Genomic DNA, 19,385 nt, shown 5'->3' on the forward strand with positions numbered 1-19,385 from the left:
CCAACACTCAGTGGCTTAAAACAGCAGTTACTGCTTTTGGTTTTGAGGACTGACTGGGTTCCGGCAGGTGATTCGCCCTTAGGATCTCATGCTGTTGCAGTCTGACAGGGCTCGGATCAGGGTTCTCAAAGTCTTTGCACATGTGCCACGGAGGCTGGGAACACTCAAGCAGGTGGCATCCAGGACAGCTACAGTCTCTTTCTGTCTCTGGTCTCTCCTTGTGGTCTTTGCGGTCTCTCCAGCACGAGGGCTTCAGGGTAGCCAGCCTTCTTACAGCGGGGACTAGGGCTCTGAAGGCATTATCCTGACATAGAGAGCCAAGGGGAATCAATATTGCTTTTTATGACCTAGCCTTGGGTGTCACCCAGCATCGCTGTCATGTATTAGTGGAGGCAGTCACAGAGGCCTGCCCGTGTTCCAGAGTAGAGGACAGAGCCTTCTACCTCATGGGGAGGCTCCAAACTTCAGGGTTTTGGAAGAGCTCGTGAAATGGGAAACGTCGTGGCCATATTTGGAAAATACATTCTGCCACACTACGAGCATATATACGAGGGCAAATGTATAGAAAGAAGGCCTGCCGGGATCTATACCAAATTATCAACAAGGCTTGTTTCTGGGGAAGATGCAGATATATTTTACCTTACTTTTGTATGTATGACTTGGGCCTTTTACATTGAGATGATATATACATTATTTTATTTGTTTAATGAAAAGGGAACTCAGAAAAGGAAAAATTTGCTGTAGGCTTTTTATAATAAAAGGGTTTAATAGATTGGTATTTCTGAGGAGTGTTGCATAATGCATCTGAATTTTATGAAAGCATTTCATTGGGTTGATTATGTTTTTAAAAAGATGCAGGAACGTGGCCAGCATTACGTATTCATTTAACCGATAGTCATTGAATGCCTACTGTGTGTTAATGGAACAGCTATACCCAGAAAATCTTGTTAATAAATCTGAGTCAGCTTGGAGAGATATCGCTGGTAGCTCCATCCATTGCCCTGTGCTGTTTAGCACTTTTGTGTGGAAAGAGAAAAGGCACACTTGGCAAGAAGGTGGCTCATTGGTGCAAAAAGACTTGAATATATGAGATTAAAACAGTGGCAAATGTTCAGACCAACTCTTCCATTTATCTGTTGCTATGTCACAGACCACCTTAAAACTTGGAAGCTTAAAACAACATTCTTTCATTATTATTATGGTCCTGGGCTCTACTGGGCTAAACTAGGCAGTTGTCACTTGACAGGTCTCTTCTGTGGTTGCAGACAGCAGCTGGAGTCATCCCAAAGGCTTCCTCGTGTGTCTGGTTGTCAGCTAGGATCTTGGCTGGGAAGGTCAACAGGAACATCACATAGATGCTGACTTCTCCAGGTGGCCTCAACTTCCTCACAGTATGGCAGTAGGGTTCCCACAGCAAATGGCCCATACGACCAGGTGGACGTTATTTTTTATTTTTTATTTATTTTATTTTATTTTATTTGAGATGGAGTCTTTTTTTTTTTTTTTTTTAAAGACGAGGTTTCACCTTGTTGGTCAGGCTGGTCTTGAACTCCTGACCTCAGGTGATCCACCTGCCTTGGCCTCCAAAGTGCTTGGATTACAGGCATGAGCCACCACACTTGGCCTTTGAGACGGAATCTTGCTCTGTCACCAGGCTGGAGTGCAGTGGTGCAGTCTCGGCTCACTGCAACCTTCGCCTGTTGGGTTCTAGCGAATCTTCCGCCTCAGCCTCCCGAGTAGCTGGGACCACAGGCGCGTGCCAAACGCCTGGCGAATTTTTGTATTTTTAGTAGAGATGGGGTTTCATCATGTTGTCCAGGATGGTCTCGACATCTTGATCTCGCGATCCACCTGCCTCGGCCTCCCAAATTGCTGGGATTACAGGCGTGAGCCACTGCGCCTGGCCAGGACCAGGTGGAAGTTGTAAGTCACATAACCTCACTTTCACTGTAGTTATAGGCCTTCCAAAATTCAAAGGGAGGGACCATGGATGCCACCTCTCAATGGGATGAGGGATAATGCCCCTGTAAGAAGAGCATGAAGGAGCCGAGGCTTTCTTATGGCCATCTTAGAAAATAAAACCTGCTGGATTGGGAGCAGTGGTTTACACCTGTTAATCCCAGCACTTTGGGAGGCCAAGGTGGGTGGATCATGGATCATTTGTGGTCAGGAGTTCGAGACCAGCCTGGCAAACATAGTGACACCTGGCTCTACTAGAAATACAAAAAGTAGCTGGGCATGGTGGCACACAACTGTAGTCCCATCTACTTGGGAGGCTGAGGCAGGAGAATCACTTGAACCCGGGAGGCAGAGGTTGCAGTGAGCCTAGATTGTGCCGCTGCATTCCAGCCTGGGTAACAGAGCGAGACTTCACCTTGATCAATCAATAAATAAAATAAAAAGAAAAGAAAGAAAAGAAAAATAATACCTGCTACATTCGCTAATTATCAAATAAATTAAAACTAATCAATGATGCTTCCCCTTCTTCAAAGTAACAATTGACTCAATTAACACAAAGTAAAAAAATCAAGCCTTTCTATGCTATGGTGGTAACCATCCCCCAAGTCTCAGTAGCTTAACGTAATAAGTGTCAGTGATAGATAGTGGCTGTCTTTCTTTCCAGGTTGCTACCAGCTGGTGACGGCCCATGACACATGTCACACTCAGGTTAGTAGGGGAGGCTCTGCTCCACATAGTCACTCAGGGACCCAGGCTGATGGAGCCTCTACCATCTTCTAGCTGCACCATCTGGAATGCAGATGCCACATCTGGGAAAGAAAGAGCAGAGAATCACATATGGGATTTTTATATTTTTAATTTTTTAATTTTAATTTTTATTTTAAAACAAAATTTTGCTCTTGCTGCCCAGGCTGGAGTGTAATGGCCTGATCTCAGCTTACCGAAACCTCCGTCCCCTGGTTTCAAGCGATTATCCTGCCTTAGCCTCCCGAGTAGCTGGGATTACAGGTGCGCACCACCATGCCTGGATAATTTTGTGTTTTTAGTAGCGACGGGGTTTCACCATGTTGGCCAGGCTGGTCTCGAACTCCTGACCTTAAGCAATCTGTCCACCTTGGCTTCCCAAAGTTCTGGGATTACAGGTGTGAGCCACCATGCCCGGCCACACGTCACTTGTTTCTTCTAACATACTAGAGTATCTGTCGTTTTCTGCTGCAACGTCAGCTCCACTACGTCATTGATCTATGTCTGCTTTGCTCAGGGATGAATTCCAAGTACCTAGGGCAGTGTCTGGCACACAGAGGGCACTTAATAAATAGTTGTTGAAGGATTAGATTAAAAAAAATCTTTGCTGCTGGCAAGGGTGTGGTTACACTAACACTTCCACGCACTTTTCTTGGGACTATACATTGGTGCAATACATTTTTTTTTTCAAGAGCAGTGGCCAGAAAGTACAATACATTTTTTAAACAAAACTTCAAATTTTGTACTAAATTTTAGATTTATGGAAAAGTTGCTAAGATAGTACAGTGAGTTCCTGTGTACTCCTCGAGCCTACCCTCAGCTTAACATCTTACATTACTGTGGTACATTTCTCAAACTCGGAAACCACTATGAACATATTGCTGTTAAATAAACTCCAGAATTTATTTACTTTCACCAATTTTCTATTAATGTCCCCTTTTCTTCTGTGCCAGGATCCAATCCAGGTTACCAAATTGTATTCGACAACACATATTTTTTAAATGTCCATGTTTCTTGCGGAGAAAGGGGCCCTCTTACGCTACCCTAGTGGAAAGGCAACTGAGAGGTTTCAGAAGCCCCAGCAGACACAGATTTGTGTAGATTTGCAGCAAGGTCAGTCTGGGCTTCTTTCTTGACTCCGGAGTACTGGCCCAGTAGTGTGGACCATTTTCTCTCACTTTCTGTCCCTTCTTTCTTTCTGTGGTTTTTTTTTTTTTTTTTTTTTTTGAGACGAAGTTTCGCTCTTGTTACCCAGGCTGGAGTGCAATGGCGCAATCTCGGCTCACCGCAACCTCCGCCTCCCGGGTTCAGGCAATTCTCCTGCCTCAGCCTCCTGAGTAGCTGGGATTACAGGCACGCACCACCATGGCCAGCTAATTTTTTGTATTTTTTAGTAGAGACGGGGTTTCACCATGTTGACCAGGATGGTCTCGATCTCTTGACCTCGTGATCCACCCGCCTCGGCCTCCCAAAGTGCTGGGATTACAGGCTTGAGCCACCGCGCCCGGCCTCTTTCTTTCTGTTAATTGGCACAGATTTTCTTTAGGACGTTAGGCCACATGTAAAAAGATCCTTTATAAAATGCATACACTCTGACTGAGCCACTTCTCTTCTAGACATAGAGTCCAATACAGCATTATTTTATTTATTTTATTTTTTCGAGATGGAGTCTCACTCGATTCCCAGGCTGGAGTGCAGTGGCGTGATCTTGGCTCACTGCAACCTTCATCTTCCAGGTTCAAGCAATTCTCCTGCCTCAGCCTCCCTAGTAGCTGGGACTACAGATGCACGTCACTGGGCACAGCTAACTTTTGTATTTTTAGTAGAGGCAGGGTTTCAAGCTGGTCTCAAACTCCTGGCCTCAAGTGATCCCCCTGCCTCAGCCTCCCAAAGTGTTGGGGTTACAGGCGTGAGCCATTGTGCCCGGCCAATATAGCATTATTATAATAAACTTAAACAATCTAGTTATTTTATAGTGGATGCATTAAGTAGATTATGTTGTATCCCATTTAATATGGGAAAAAGTTTATAATGATAAGTGGAAAAAGCAGGTTACAAAAGATGATGCATAGTGTGGTTCTAATTATAAATATAATTGGAAGAAGATGTTACAAGTGGTCACTGCTTGTTATGGTATCATGAATTATTTTCACCCTTTTAAAAAATATATTTTCTAAATTTCCCACAATATGTATTATAATTAGGAAAAAAACCTTTAATTTTTTTTTTTTGAGATGGGGTCTTGCTGTGTTGCCCAGGCTAGAGTGCAATGGCACAATCTCAGCTCACTGCAAACTCTGCCTCCCGGGTTCAAGTGATTCTCCTCCCTCAGCCTCCCAAGTAGCTAAGATTACAGGCATGCGCCACCATGCTGGCTAATTTTTGTATTTTTAGTAGAGACAGGGTTTCACCATATTGGCTAGGCTTGTCTCAAATTCCTGACCTCGTGATCCGCCCACCGCAGCCTCCCAAAGTGCTGGGATTACAGGTGTGAGCCACTGCACCCAGCCAAAATCCTATAATTTTTTAAAGAAGTGTATACTCTTCTAAATACCTTCTGTTCTAGTGTTCTATTCTAAGGAGTTAATTAGAAATGTAATAGAGAGCTGGGTGCAGTGGCTCATGCTTGTAATCCCAGCACTTTGGGAGGCTGAGGCGGGAGGATCACTTGAGCCCAGGAGTTTGAGACCGGTTCAAGCAACATGGTGAATACCCTGTCTTTAAAAAAAAATAAACATTAGCTGGGAATAGTGGTAAATACCTGTAGTCCCAGCTACTCAGGAGGCTGAAGTGAGAGGATCCCTTGACCCCAGGAGTTGGAGGTGGCAATGAGCCATGATCACGTCACTCCCTCCAGCCTGGGCAACAGAGACCCTGTCTAAAAAAAAAGAAAGAAAGAAATGTAACAAAGACTTATAAATTACTTATACTCGTGAAAATGGAAAATAATTCAATCTTGTAGAAATGTTAAGTACATATGGGCTGTATTACAGGCATTAATATTTTTGAAGAAATTTTAAGGACAGAGGAAAATATTTTTCATGGCTGAGTGAATAAAGCAGAATCTAAAACTGCATATACAATATGCTCTCAGCTACTCTCAACTCAAGTCCCTTTATTTTTTATTGTAAATTGACAAATTATAGTGCTATATAAGTCTCTTTAGTTTGACTCAGCAGTGCTAATGCATTCTTATATCACGTTATTAAAGTATGCCTCCAGAATAGTTCTCAAACTGTCTGTAGCGAAGAATGCATTTTTTAAAATTTCCAATCTTTTATGGAGTAATATTTTTGTGAAATACAGGACAACTAGTTACTAGAAAACTGAAGTTAAAAAGACCTATAAAACATAGGCCTCAATTTTTAAAATTATTACATGCTGATGGAAAATTACTGGCAGTTCCTATAAGCTTCTACGTGCTTGCTCTCAATTATTGCATGTATCTAGCTGTGAGCCAGTAAAGCCTGTGGAGCCCACTTTCAGAAGCACTGCTCTAGAACAAGTGGTATGCCACTCTGTCATGTTGCTCACATCTGGGCAACAGAGGGAGATCCCATCTCTATTTTTTTTTTTGTAAAGAGCAATATAAAAGCTTATTGTATTAATAGTACAAGAAGAGCCTTCCCCTCCTCTCTACTGTCCAAAAGTGACCACTGCCAAGTTTCTTGTGTATCAGTCCAAAATGACAGCTTTCCACACTGGCACACAGAGATCCACTTCTTTTTCCTTTTTTTTTTTTTTTTGAGTTGGAGTCTCCCTCAGTCATCCAGGCTGGAGTGCAATGGTGCAATCTCAGCTCACCGCAACCCCCACCTTCTAGGTTGAAGCAATTCTGCCTCAGCCTCCTGAGTAGCTGGGATTATAGGCACTTGACACCACGCCTGGCTAATTTTTTTTGTATTTTTAGCAGAGATGGGGCTTCACTATGTTGGCCAGGCTGGTCTCAAACTCCTGACCTTGTGATCCACCCTCCTTGGAGTCCCAAAGTGCTGGGATTACAGGTATGAGCCACCACACCCGGCCGATCCACCTCATTTTTTAAGAGACAGAGTCTCACTGTGTTGCCCAGGCTGGTCTTCTTCTTCTTCTTTTTTTTTTTTGTTTATTTTTTTAGGGATGGGGTCTCACTATGTTGCCCAGGCTGGCTGGAGTGCAGTGGCTATTAACAGGTGTGATCCCACTACTGATCAGCACGGGAGATTTGACCTGCTCCGTTTCTGACCTTGGTCGGTTCACCCCTCCTTAGGCAACCTGGTGGTCCCCCGCTCCAGGGAGGTCACCATATTGATGCCGAACTTAGTGCAGACACCTGATCGGCATAGCGCACTACAGCCCAGAACTCCCGGGCTCAAGCGATCCTCCCACCTCAGCCTCCCAAGTAGATGGGACTACATTTTTTTTTTTTTTTTTTAGATGAGTTTCTCTCTTGTTGCCCAGGCTGGAGTGCAATGGCACAATCTCAGCTCACTGCAACCTCCACCTCCCGGATTCAAGTAGTTCTCCTGCCTCAGCCTCCCGAGTAGCTGGGATTACAGGCATGTGCCACCATGCCCAGCTAATTTTGTATTTTTAGTAGAGATGGGGTTTCTCCATGTTGGTCAGGCTGGTCTCGAACTCTGGACCTCAAGTGATCCACCCCCCTCGGCCTCCCAAAGTGCTGGGATGACAGGCGTGAGCCACCATGCCCGTCCTCTTTTTTTTTGAGTCAGAGTCTTGCTCTGTCACCCAGGGTGGAGTGCAGTGGCACAGTCTTGGCTCATTGCAACCTCTGACTCCCAGGTTCAAGTGATTCTCCTGCCTCAGCCTCCTGAGTAACTGGGCTCACAGGCACATGCCACCATACCTGGCTAATTTTTTGTATTTTTAGTAGAGACAGGGTTTCACCATGTTGGCCGGCCTAGTCTTGAACTCCTGACCTCAGGTAATCCTCCTGCCTTGACCTCCCAAAGCGCTGATATTATAGGCCTGAGTCACTGTGTCCAGCCTTCCTGGGCCAGTCTTGAACTCCTGCATTTAAGCTATCCTCTGGCCTTGACCTCCCAAGTGCTGGGATTACAGGCATGATCCACATATTCAGCTTCCAGCTGATAATTTTTATTGGCTGCATAATGTTCCATTGTGTGGCTGCCTACTGAGTTTATTGCCATTGCAAACAATACTGCAACAAATGCTCCAGAACTCTTTGACCACATATCCAAGTACATCCAAAGGAAAAAGTCCTTGCTGGGTATGTGTACTTATATTAAGAAAAACAAACTTTATTGAAATATAATTCACAGACCATACAATTCACCCTTTTAAAGTATATAATTGTGTGATTTTTATTATACTCAGAGTTGTGCAGCTATCACCACTAATTACAGAACATTTTTATCACCCCTAAAAGAAAGCCCATATCCATCAGCAGTCACTCTCCATTCTCCACTTTCTCAGGTCTTTGCAATCACTGATCTACTTTCTGTTCCTATGGATCTGACTCTTCTAGACATTTCACGTAAATAAAAATATACAATATGTGGCATTTTGTGTCTGGCTTCTTTCACTTAGCAGTTGTAGCCTGTGTCAGTACTTCATTCCTTTTGATGGGTGAATAATTGTCCATTGTATGGAGATGCTACCTTTGTTTATCCACTCATCAGTTGATGGCCATTTGAATTGCTTCCATTTTTTGGCTGTTATGAATAGTGCTGCTGTAGATATTCATGTGCAGATTTTTGTGTGGACATATGCTTTCAATTTTCTTGGATAGATATGTAGGAGTGGAACTGTTGGGTCACACGATGACTCTGTGTTTAACATTTTGAGGAGTTGCCAATTGTTTATCAAAGTGGCTCCACCATTTAACCCTTCCAGCAATGTATGAGAGTTATTTCTCCTCACCAACACTGGTCATTGTGTCTGCTTTATTTTAGTCATCCTAATGGGAGTAAAATGGGATCTCATAGTGATTTTGATTTGCATTTCTCTAATGGCTAGTGATGGCTGGGCACAGTGGCCCAGGCCTGCAATCCCAATACTTTGGGAGGCTAATGTGAGCAGATCACTTGGGTCCAGGAGTTCAAGACTAGCCTGGGCAGCATGGTGAATACTTTGTCTCTACAAAAAATACAAAAATTAGCTGGGCATGGTGGCACACGCCTATAGTCCCAGCTACCTGGGAGGCTGAGATGGGAGATCACCTGAGCCCCGGGAGGTTAAGGCTTCAGCAAGCCATTATCATGCCACTGCACTCCAGCATGGGTGACAGAGTGAAACTTGCTTTCAAAAGAAAAAAGGCCATTTGTATGTATACGTTCTTTTGGGAGAAATGTGTATTCCAATCCTTTGCCTATTTCTTAATTGGGTTGTCTTTTTATTGTTATGAGTTCTTTATATAGTCCAGATATAAATCCCTTATCACATATATGATTAGCAACTACTCTCTCCCACTTAGTGGGTTTTTAAATTTTTTTAAAAAATTTTATTTTTATTTTTTGAAATGGAGTCTTGCTCTGTCGCCCAGGCTGGAGTGCAGTGGCACAATCTCAGCTCACTGCAACCTCTGCCTCCTGGGTTCAAGCAAGTCTCCTGCCTTGGCCTCCGAGTAGCTGAGATTACAGGTGCCCACTACCATGCCTGGCTAATTTTTATATTTTTAGTAGAAGCAGGGTTTTGTCATGTTGGTCAGGCTGATCTCCAACTCCTTGACCTCAAGTGATCTGCCTGCTTTGGCCTCCCAAATTGCTGGGACTACAGGTGTGAGCCACCATGCCTGGCTTATTTAAATTTTAAATATATATATATATATATATATATGTAATTTATTTATTTATTTATTTGAGATGGAGTTTCGCTCTTGTTGCCCAGGCTGGAGTGCAGTGGTGCAATCTTGGCTTACTGCAACCTCTGCCTTCCAGGTTCAAGCGATTCTCCTGCCTCAGCCTCCTGATTAGCTGGGATTACAGGCATGTGTCACCACGCCTAGCTAATTTTGCATTTTTAGTAGAGATGAGGTTCTCCATGTTGGTCAGGCTGGTCTCAAACTCCTGACCTCAGGTGATCCATCCACCTCGGCCTCCCGAAGTGCTGGGATTACAGGCATGAACCACCACGCCCGGCCTAAAATACATATATTTTTTAGAGATTAGAATCTCACTATGTTGCCCAGGCTGGTCTTGAACTCCCTGGGCTCAAGCAATCTCCCATTTTGGCCTCCCAAAGTGCTGGGATTGCAGGCGTGAGCCACCATGCCTGGCCTTTTTAAAAAGAGTTTTAGAGTTTTATCTCTTACAATTAGGTTTGTGGTCCATTTTGAGTTTATTTTTGTATATGGTGTGGGGTAGGGGTCCAACTTCCTCCTTTTGCATGTGGATTTCCAGTTGTCCTGACACCATTTGCTGAAAAGACTTTCTCTGTTGAATTATCCTGGCACCCTGCACTTAATTTTTTTTCTGCCACTTTGTCTAAGAAGCACTTACATTTTTGATGTTCCCAAATTGTCCTCCAAAGAGGCTACACTGATAGAGTTGCATCCATAGGAGCTAAGAGACTGTATCTCAGATTGGGCCCCTAAGGTTAGCAAGGACACTGATGAGCTCAAGCTTATCAGGGACACACAGCAGAGTGGAGTGTGGGAGGAGCTTCATAGTGTCATGAAAGGGGAGGTTAAGGAAGCAAAAATGTTTCTCTCAGAGAAGAGAAAAATGCAAGGGAATGTATATTTCTTCTGTGAGTAGATGGGCCTGAGTTTGAAGCCCTGTTCTGCTCCTTTCCAGCTGAGTAGCCTTGGTCAATTATCAGATCCAACTCTCCGAGTCTCACTTTCATCATGTTAAACCAAGATGGTGACCACAACCACCTTTGTAGGGTTGTTGTGAGGAGCAAATGTATGTAAATATCCCAGCCCACAATAGGTTCTCAATAACCGTAGCTATTGTGACATTTCTATATGTGGTATATGTGGCTGAGATCATGTGATTGTGGGGGAGAGTGGCAGCCATTTGGTGAGTGTGAGATTTTTAATCGTGACTGATCACATGTAGAAACTTGGATCTACTGGTAAATGTCACTGTCACCCAGAGCAAGGCAGTACTTGAAGTCTTTGCTGTGACATGTTAAGGGGGGGAGAGGCTGTGACTGAGATTGGATGTGACAGCGAGACAGATCCTGAGTGACAGAATGGAATGGAGTGGAGGGAGGCAGGCTGCACCAGGCAAAGGTGTGTCCCCAACAGGGGCTGCCTGGGAGTTCAGATGTCAGGGCAAGTGTCTGTACTGTCTCCTCCCCAGCAGACTTCCCTCCCTACTTTCTGAAAGCAAGGAGGAGAGGAGGGGGCTTTCTTCTTGGAAAGGAGATTTTGATCAGAGTGTAGAATCTACAATACCTAAGAAGTTAAGGCTTAAGAGCCTTGGTGAGTATCACCACCCAAGGCTCAGGAAAAGAACCTGCTGGTACTGTGTGTGAAACGGGTAGGGTAGAAGTTAGACTGGCTTCTCCTCTCAGCTTTAGTCTTCAGAGTGGCCGATAAAAACAGAATTGAAACCTAAGCATTCCTTCCTCCTCTCTGTCCCTTGGGGGAGGGAAGAGAGAATAAATGCCACATCTCATTAAGCTTTTACGAGCTCAGGCAGGCAGAGTGGACCCACACCGGAGGCAGGCAGGGGCTGGAGGACGCTGCAGAAAGGATTCCCCAGCTCTCTCAGGGAAGATGTGTTCCAGAACTTGGAGGCTGGCTCCACAGAAAATGAAATAAGGGTTAACAGATGTGGGAGTAACAGCTGCTTTTATTAACATCAGAAGGGCAACAGTACAGGAAGTTGAGTAGATGTGGGGACAACAGAGACTGTGACAGAGGCAGGACTGCAGATCTATGGAAATTGCCTGGAAGAGTCAGCTGCAAGGCATGGCAATCCTGAAGGTAAAAGAGAGAAGGGAAAGACTCCTCTTTGATCTTATGGAGCTGAAATAAGGAGATCTTAAACATGAGTGAGAACTCTGTTGCTCCAACCTAAACTGACTTTAAATCCAAGGTATAAAACACTGGCATGGGCCAGGCACAGTGGCTCATGCCTGTAATCCCAGCACTTTGGGAGGACGAGGTGGGCGGATCACTTGAGGTCAGGAGTTCGAGACTAGCCTGGCCAACATGGAGAAACCCCACCTCTCCTAAAAATACAAAATTAGCTGGGTGTGGTGGCGCATGCCTGCAATCCCAGCTACTCGGGAGGCTGAGGCAGGAGAATCGCTTGAACCTGGGAGGTGGAAGTTGTGGTGAGCCAAAATTGCGCCATTGCACTCCAGCCTGGGCAATGAGAGCGAAACTCGGTTTCCAACAACAACAACAACAACAACAACAACAACCCACTGGTATGGATATGAGTTTGAATAGGAAAAATGAGAACTCTCTCTTTGAGCTCAAAAAAAATCAAAGAACTAAAACCCTGATTAAGGCTGCACAATGATCCAGAGTGTAGGGATGGGAGAGAGAATAAATACCCTAGTGACCCACATATAAAACACTCAAACGAGAACAAGACTTGAGGTTAATGGAAGGTCATCTTGCCCATGCTGCCAGGGGGCCAACAGTGCCACAATGGCACGTGGACATTAACGCACACTGCATACCCTCAGTCCCTGCCTGGGTTGGAGGGTACACAGATCACAGCAGCAGAGCTGCCCAGACTCAGGCAGGCAGGGAACACCCGCTGCTGATGCAGTGGGAGGTAGGGATGGGGAGCCTGGCCCTGGCTTTGTAGGAGTGTAGAGAGAAGGAAGGCAGCGGGGAAATCAAGCCACTGGAGCAGTGCCTGTAAGATTGGGGTGACCATGGGAGGGCAGTAGCAGATACAAGAATAGTCGCCTTCCCAGGCCAAGGCCCATGCTCTACCATCTGGCAGGAAAGCCAGGGGTTTATCATGCATGATAAAAGCCACACAGTTGGACTCTGGGCAAGGCCCACTTTGGCCAATTAGAAGATACGCTGTGGCCAGGCAGGCAAGCTCCTCCCAGCTGGGGAAGGGGTGAGAATCCCTGGGCCTTGCCCAGTCCTGAGCTCTATGTGTCTGCAGAGAAGCGCAGTGGTGAGTTAGTGTTAAAGAAAGCATCCAGTGAGGCAAGAGGGGCTTGGGTAGCACCCTTTGCCTCTGTCACTTCCGCAAAAACTTCTTGTTGAGGAGGAAGATGAGAAGGTTGACATTGACTTTGGCCTTGTTGAAAAGTTTCATGACAGCCACACCCTCATACTGGAGCTGCAGGAGGTCCTAGGAGGGAAGAGGCAGGGAGGGGAGTTTAAGGGGTTCTGAATGTGGTCTAGCCAGACAGTGTACAAAACACTCACATCATGGGGGCTTCTGCAGTCACCAGTGGCACTGGCCACTGAAGCAGGGCACTGAAACCCCACTTCACAATGAAGAAACTGAGGCAAGAGAGGTACAGTGACTTGATCAAATGTTAATTCAAGCAGAACCAGGACTTGAAATCATTTTTCTTTTTCTTTTTTTTTTTTTTTTTGAGATGGAGTCTTGCTCTGTTGCCCAGGCTGGAGTGCAGTGGTGTGATCTCAGCTCACTGCAACCTCCGCCTCCTGGGTTCAAGTGATTCTTCTGCCTCAGCCTCCCAAGTAGCTGGGATTACAGGCACCCGCCACCATGCTTGGCTAATTTTTGTATTTTTAGTAGAGACAAATTTCACCATATTGGCCAGGCTGGTCTTGAACTCCTGATCTCAGGTGATCTGCCCGCCTTGGCCTCCCCAAGTACTGGGATCACAGGCGTGAGTCACCGCGCCCGACTGAAATCATTTTTCTTATTCAAAAGACAAAACACCAGAGCAAAAAGATTTGGATTTAAAACCACTGCTCGCCGGGCGCGGTGGCTCAAGCCTGTAATCCCAGCACTTTGGGAGGCCGAGGCGGGTGGATCACGAGGTCAAGAGATCGAGACCATCCTGGTCGACATGGTGAAACCCTGTCTCTACTAATACAAAAAATTAGCTGGGCATGGTGGCGCGTGCCTGTAATCCCAGCTACTCAGGAGGCTGAGGCAGGAGAATTGCCTGAACCCAGGAGGCGGAGGTTGCGGTGAGCCGAGATCGCGCCATTGCACTCCAGCCTGGGTATCAAGAGCGAAACTCCGTCTCAAAAAACAAAAAAAAAACAAAAAAAAAAACCACTGCTCAGCTGGGTGTGGTGGCTCACACCTGTAATCCCAGCACTTTGGGAGGCCAAGGTGGGCGGATCACAAGGTCAGGAGTTCGAGACCAGCCTGACCAACATGGTGAAACCCTGTCCCTACTAAAAATAATTTAAAAAAATTAACTGGGCATGGTGGTGCATGCCTGCAACCCCAGCTACTCGGGAAGCTGATGCAGAATAATTGCTTGAATCTGGGAGGTGGAGGTTGCAGTGAGCCGAGATCACACCACTGAACTCCAGCCTTGGTGACAGAGTGAGACTTCGTTTCAAACACACACACACACACACACACACACACACACACACACACAGAGTTTTCCTGAACACTGGCCTATGACTTAGGCCAGCTTCTTAACCTTTTTGCCTCAGAGCCTGTAAAATAGGGATAATACTTCAGAGCTTTGGAGAGGATTAAAAGAGGTAACATGTAAAGTCCCTGACATGTGATAGGGTTTCAAATATTAATCCTGCTTCTGACACCAGCGGCCTACTCCAGTCTCCCTGATGCTTGGTAGTGGGGTGTCAGGGTATGGGGAAAGGGGGCCTTGGGCTGCACAGACCCCCACCCTTCTCTTCAGGAACAGAAGATACTGATCGGGTGAAGAGCTGAGCTGGTGTCATCTGAGGACTAGGGAAGTGAGGCCAGCTGCTCTCTTCAGGCCAGCACCTAAAGCCCAGCAGGTGTCTTGCAGGTTCATGGAACTGTCCTCTCACCTGATAGTGAAGCTGGAATCGCTCCATGTCCACACCCAGGAACTTGGCATTTACTTCAAACTTTCCTGCCTCATCTCCCGGGGTGATGTCAAAGATGACGTTTCTGAAGCTGTCAGGAACCAGTTTCAAAACAGGAACCCCACTGCCTCTTTCCAGGGCTACAGCCACATTCTTGCACCCACTGCTCCTCATCCCGGGCAGCAGTGTCATCCGGAGCCAGCTTTCCCCTCTGTTACTCCAGAGGGCCCAGCTCGCTGTCTCCTCCCAGTTTTACTTCTGCTCCCGACACCATGTCTTTACCTGCCCCGCCCTACCGAGCTGTTTTTACCTCTCCAAAGCTTTCCCAGTACCCTCTGCCTCAGGGCACCTAGAATTGTGCTTGACCACGCCCATGGCCCTTCACGCTCTGTCTGGGCATGCTCTGTCTCCACCCATTCTAGCAGCTCCTCCAAGGCCCGGACCATGCTCCTCCTTCCCTTCCACCCGGTGTCCAGCCCAGAGTTCCACCCCCAGGTTAGAGGACAGGAAGGCGCTGACATCCTGCCCTCCAAAGACACCTACTGAGAGGCGGGAAGATCTTCAATTTCCACCAAGACACCCTTTTCCAGGAGCTGAGCAGCAGTGTAATGAAGAGAAGGCTGTTTCTTCCCCTTCCCAGAACTCCTGATTAAAAGAAGGCCCCAGAGAATTCATCCCACAAACTCTTTACCACCAAAGACACTCACTCCCTGTGGCTGGAAAGGAAATGAGACCCCGAGGAAGACTTCTCACTGATGGAAGACAGAGGAGGGGGATTGCACTTGAGCCCAGGACTTTGTAAGTGAGGCTCAAAGACCAGACTGAGGAAGGAACTGTGCTGTGCTGGGTGAGATTCCCCTTTCAAAGCTGGGAGATGGTGGCGCAAAGGTGACGTGGGCACAGGTGAGAAGTCACACACAACCTTCTGAGTGCAGGCAAGCAGCACCTACTTGGAGTTGGGGGCCAGGTGGTCCAGGCAGGCCCGGATGTACTGGCTGTAGTAGTCCCCCTGCTCCTCATAGAAGGTGGTCTTAGTGCTCAGGCCCTGTAATGTGGCCTGAAGCTTCACCAGCTCCGCTTTCCGCCTGTGCCTGTGTCTGTGCTGGTTGCGGATGTCCTGGGGTTGGGGAACAGTGGGAGGGATGAGTGGTCCTTCCTGGCAGGAGAGCCTTAGGGCCTAACACAGGCCCAAGAACTACACACTGTGAGGCTCTTCAGAAGAGCAGGCTTCAATGCTGTTTTCCTAGAAGGACAACCTCAAATCCTCAAAGCATGTCCTCAGGGCCTCTTCCCATTGAAGACTAACTGGTTTCAAGGCTCTTTGTTTTTTAGTACAAGAAAGTTGCAAGGATACTTTTGTAGGTCATAAGCAAAGGACTGGGTTTTCACGCTCATGTGTGAGGTCTGCCTCCCTCAAACCTTCTGATCTGGGCACATTACCTGGCTAATGTGGAAAAAAAAAAGAGAGAGAGAGAGTTGCAAGAACACCTCCTCCTTAATTTCAAGATCTTTCCTTCAGGGCAGGTGTGGTGATTCACACCTGTAATCCCAGCACTTTGTAGTAGCCCAAGGCGGGCAGATTACTTGAGGTCAGGAGTTTGAGACCAGCCTGGCCAACATGGTAAAACCCTGTCTCTACTAAAAATACAAAAATTAGCCAGGCATGGTGGTGGGCACCTGTAATCCCAGCTACTCGGGAGGCTGAGGCAGTAGAATTGCTTGAACCCGGGAGGTGAAGGTTGCAGTTAGCCAAGATTGCACCACTGCACTCCAGCCTGGGTGACAGAGCAAGACTCTGTCTCAATTAAAAAAAAAAAATTGGCCAGGCGCGGTGGCTCATGCCTATAATCCCAGCACTTTAGGAGGCTGAGGTGGGCGGATCACAAGGTCAAGAGATCGAGACCATCCTGGCCAACATAGTGAAACCCCATCTCTACTAAAAAAGTACAAAAATTAGCTGGGCGTCGTGGCACGCACCTGCGGTCCCAGCTACTTGGGAGGCTGAGCCTGAAGAATCGCTTGAAGCCAGGAGGCGGAGGTTGCAGTGAACCGAGATTGCGACACTGCACTCCAGCCTGGGGACAGAGCAAGACTCTGTCTCAAAAAAAAAAAAAAAAAAATTAAAAAAGAAATCTTTCCTTAAAAAATGACCCTGGGCCTTCCCCTGGCTGGTGACAATTTTGGGTGGGCACTCATCAGGGAGGGGCCTGCCAACACCATGGATCAACATGTACATGCACGCACATACACATGGGCACACAGAGCCCAGGCCCAGGTCGTCACCTTGGCCAGGTCGTCCACTAGCCCCTGGTAGCCGTTGCTGGCGCTGACCAACCCTAGGCCTTCAAGTCGGCGCAGGTTCCGCAGGACGCGCCGCTGCTTCTCTGCCAGTGGCAGGAGGGAGTGAGCTGTCAGCGAGCGGTGTCGTCGCAGTGGCTCTGGGGTCTGGGCTGCACAGGCCTGGCGTTGGCTCATCAGCTGCTTGTGGGCTGCTTCCTGGGGACACAGAGACGCTAGAGGGGTCTACCAGGCCCTACCTTTCTGTCCCCACACCAGGGAAGTCCCCAAGGGCACCGACAACCAAGGGAGGCCTGAACATTTTTCTGGGTGTCATTAAGAAAGTGCCCTAGAGCCCAGCCTCTGTAGGGTATAGCTGGGCAGGGCATAGCTTAGGAAGACAATAAAGGTATAACATCATAACACACAGTGTCACACATGGGAGGGCCTCATGGATCACCACAGGGGAGGAGTGGCCCAAAGGAAACCCAAACTGAAGCTGGGGCATAAAGGATTCTGGACAGACACCAGCAGTGACTTCCCAACAATGGACCTTTGTGACGGCACGGGGTGTTTGAGGCATTTCCCTTTCTGTTCTGTTTTGGGATATCCCTCTAGTGGCCATCCCCACCTTTTCTCTGGAAGAACCGGGTTCAGTCTTCACTCCAGCTAGCCCAACCTGCCCCTGGCCCCCACGTGTCTACCACCTTCTGCCTCCAGGCCTTCTAGCAGACCACTCTTTTCTGAGTGCAGGCTTTCCAGGGGAGCCTTCCCAGACCGCCTCTCCGCGCCCCCCATGGCCCTAGTGTTGGTGCTGGATTCAGCGTGTACAGTGGGGAGATGGGTGGGTCCCCATGACCCTGCAGCCTGAGGCTTCCCAAAGCCAAGGCTGTGCCCCTCACCCTGTAGGCCTCCAGAGTTCTCATTACTGGTGAACACAGATGTCTGCTTCTGGCCGACTGTGGGTGAGGTTCAGAGGAGGGAAGCAGCGGTGCAGAACCTGTGGGCTGGCCCGGCCACTCACCTGCTCTCTGGAAGCTGAGAAGGACAGGATCTCCTTGAGGGTGTCCCCAGGATGGAACTGTATGATATCCACCAACAGCTGCTTGGTGCTGCACAAGGAGGGCAGGGATGGAGGAGAGGTGAGGGGCAGGGGCAGGGCCCGGACATGGGACTGGCCAGGGTCTGAGAGTGAGTGGACCCTGCTTTATAGCATGGCTGCTAGGAGGTAAGGAGAGAGCATGAGGGATGGGGGATGACGTTGCCTAGAATACCCTCCACACAAACGATCTTCCTTCGAGTCCTTCAGCTGAGAACACATGTCCTCCCTGCCCAGCCATCACTTCTCCCTAGCTCTCAATGCACCTGACACCCATCGCCCTGTTGGTGGTGCTCTGACTGTTCAGCCCTAGCCCAACCCTGCTCTCAGGCCTTTGACGGCAGGACAAAGATGGTACTTGGCTCACTTGTTTATGAGTGAATTAATGGGTGGAAGGGGTTCCCTTGTTGGCAGGGAGCTTCAGCTGGTACTTTGGCTCCTGGTCTGCTCAGATGAGCAGCCCAGCCCTTCTCGCTTTTGCAGAACTGGGGAAGAAAAAGCTCAGGCCTATCTCCTAACCATCACACTCAACAAGAATGTGGAATTATGCCGGGTGTGGTGGCTCACACCTGCAATCCCAGCACTTGGGAGGCCGAGGCAGGCAAACCACTTGATGTCAGAAGTTCAGAACCAGGCTGGCCAACATGGTGAAATCCCATCTCTACTAAAAATACAAAAATTAGCCAGGTGTGGTGGCAGGTGCCTGTACTCCCAGCTACTCGGGAGGCTGAGGTAGGAGAATCACTTGAGCACAGAAGGCGGAAGTTGCAGTGAGCTGAGATTGTGTCACAGCACTCCAGCCTGGGTGACAGAGTGAGACTCCATCTCAAAAAAAAAAAAAAAAAAAAAGAAGGTGGAATTAGAACATGAGCTCTACAACCCACTGGCTGTGAAACTATGGACATAACTCCTGAGTCTTTCCTCAACTATGAAGAGGGGAAGCCACCATCTACCTCATAGCTTGTTCCTGAGAATAAATGATAACATATAACAAGCATTTGGGCCAGGCGCAGTGGCTCAAGCCTGTAATCCTAGCACTTTGGGAGGCTGAGGCAGGTGGATAGCTTTGAGGCCAGGAGTTTGAGACCAGCTTGGACAACATGGCGAGACTCTGTGTCTACTTAAAAAAGAAAAAAAGAAAAAAGCATTCGGTAAACAGTACAATATGCAAACACCTGCTGTTGCCAATATCTTTGCCATTCTTTTACCTTCAGGACAACACAGAGCAAAAAGCTGAGGATGCCAGATGGAAAAGAGCCAAGGCTGTTGCGAGGGGAATAAAGGGAGGCTTCAGGGAGAACTTCCTGGAGGATAAGGGAGCCCAGGAAGAAGGTGGAATGGGCCCCTCAGAGTAAGGCTATTTTACCGGCCTCAGGGCTGGGGAGCTCAGGTAGGGAGGCG

General features: G+C 47.6%; 1 protein-coding gene and 1 non-coding gene across 4 annotated transcripts in view; one reads left to right on the forward strand and one right to left on the reverse strand.

Annotated features, from left to right (window-relative positions):
- Positions 1 to 11,450: 11,450 nt before the first annotated feature.
- The window catches only part of IQGAP3 (IQ motif containing GTPase activating protein 3), a 44,613-nt gene continuing 36,678 nt past the window's right edge, over positions 11,451 to 19,385 (reverse strand). For all 3 annotated transcript variants that reach the window (XM_021667349.2, XM_021667348.2, XM_021667347.2), the window contains exons 33-38: positions 17,910 to 17,997; positions 16,892 to 17,104; positions 15,559 to 15,725; positions 15,152 to 15,253; positions 14,591 to 14,699; positions 11,451 to 12,944 (exon numbers count right to left, since the gene is read on the reverse strand). In XM_021667349.2, coding sequence (XP_021523024.2) covers positions 12,831 to 12,944; positions 14,591 to 14,699; positions 15,152 to 15,253; positions 15,559 to 15,725; positions 16,892 to 17,104; positions 17,910 to 17,997 — 793 coding nt within the window. In that variant the 3' untranslated portion in view covers positions 11,451 to 12,830. The remainder of the gene's footprint in view (positions 12,945 to 14,590; positions 14,700 to 15,151; positions 15,254 to 15,558; positions 15,726 to 16,891; positions 17,105 to 17,909; positions 17,998 to 19,385) is intronic.
- LOC135272393 (small nucleolar RNA U13) lies at positions 15,959 to 16,058 on the forward strand. Its single transcript, XR_010340547.1, has one exon. It is a non-coding gene; the product is annotated as a small nucleolar RNA U13 (small nucleolar RNA).

Source organism: Aotus nancymaae, unplaced genomic scaffold, assembly GCF_030222135.1.
Source record: "Aotus nancymaae isolate 86718 unplaced genomic scaffold, 86718_ANA_hifiasm-v0.15.2.pri h1tg000108l, whole genome shotgun sequence".
Taxonomy (NCBI): Eukaryota; Metazoa; Chordata; class Mammalia; order Primates; family Aotidae; genus Aotus; species Aotus nancymaae.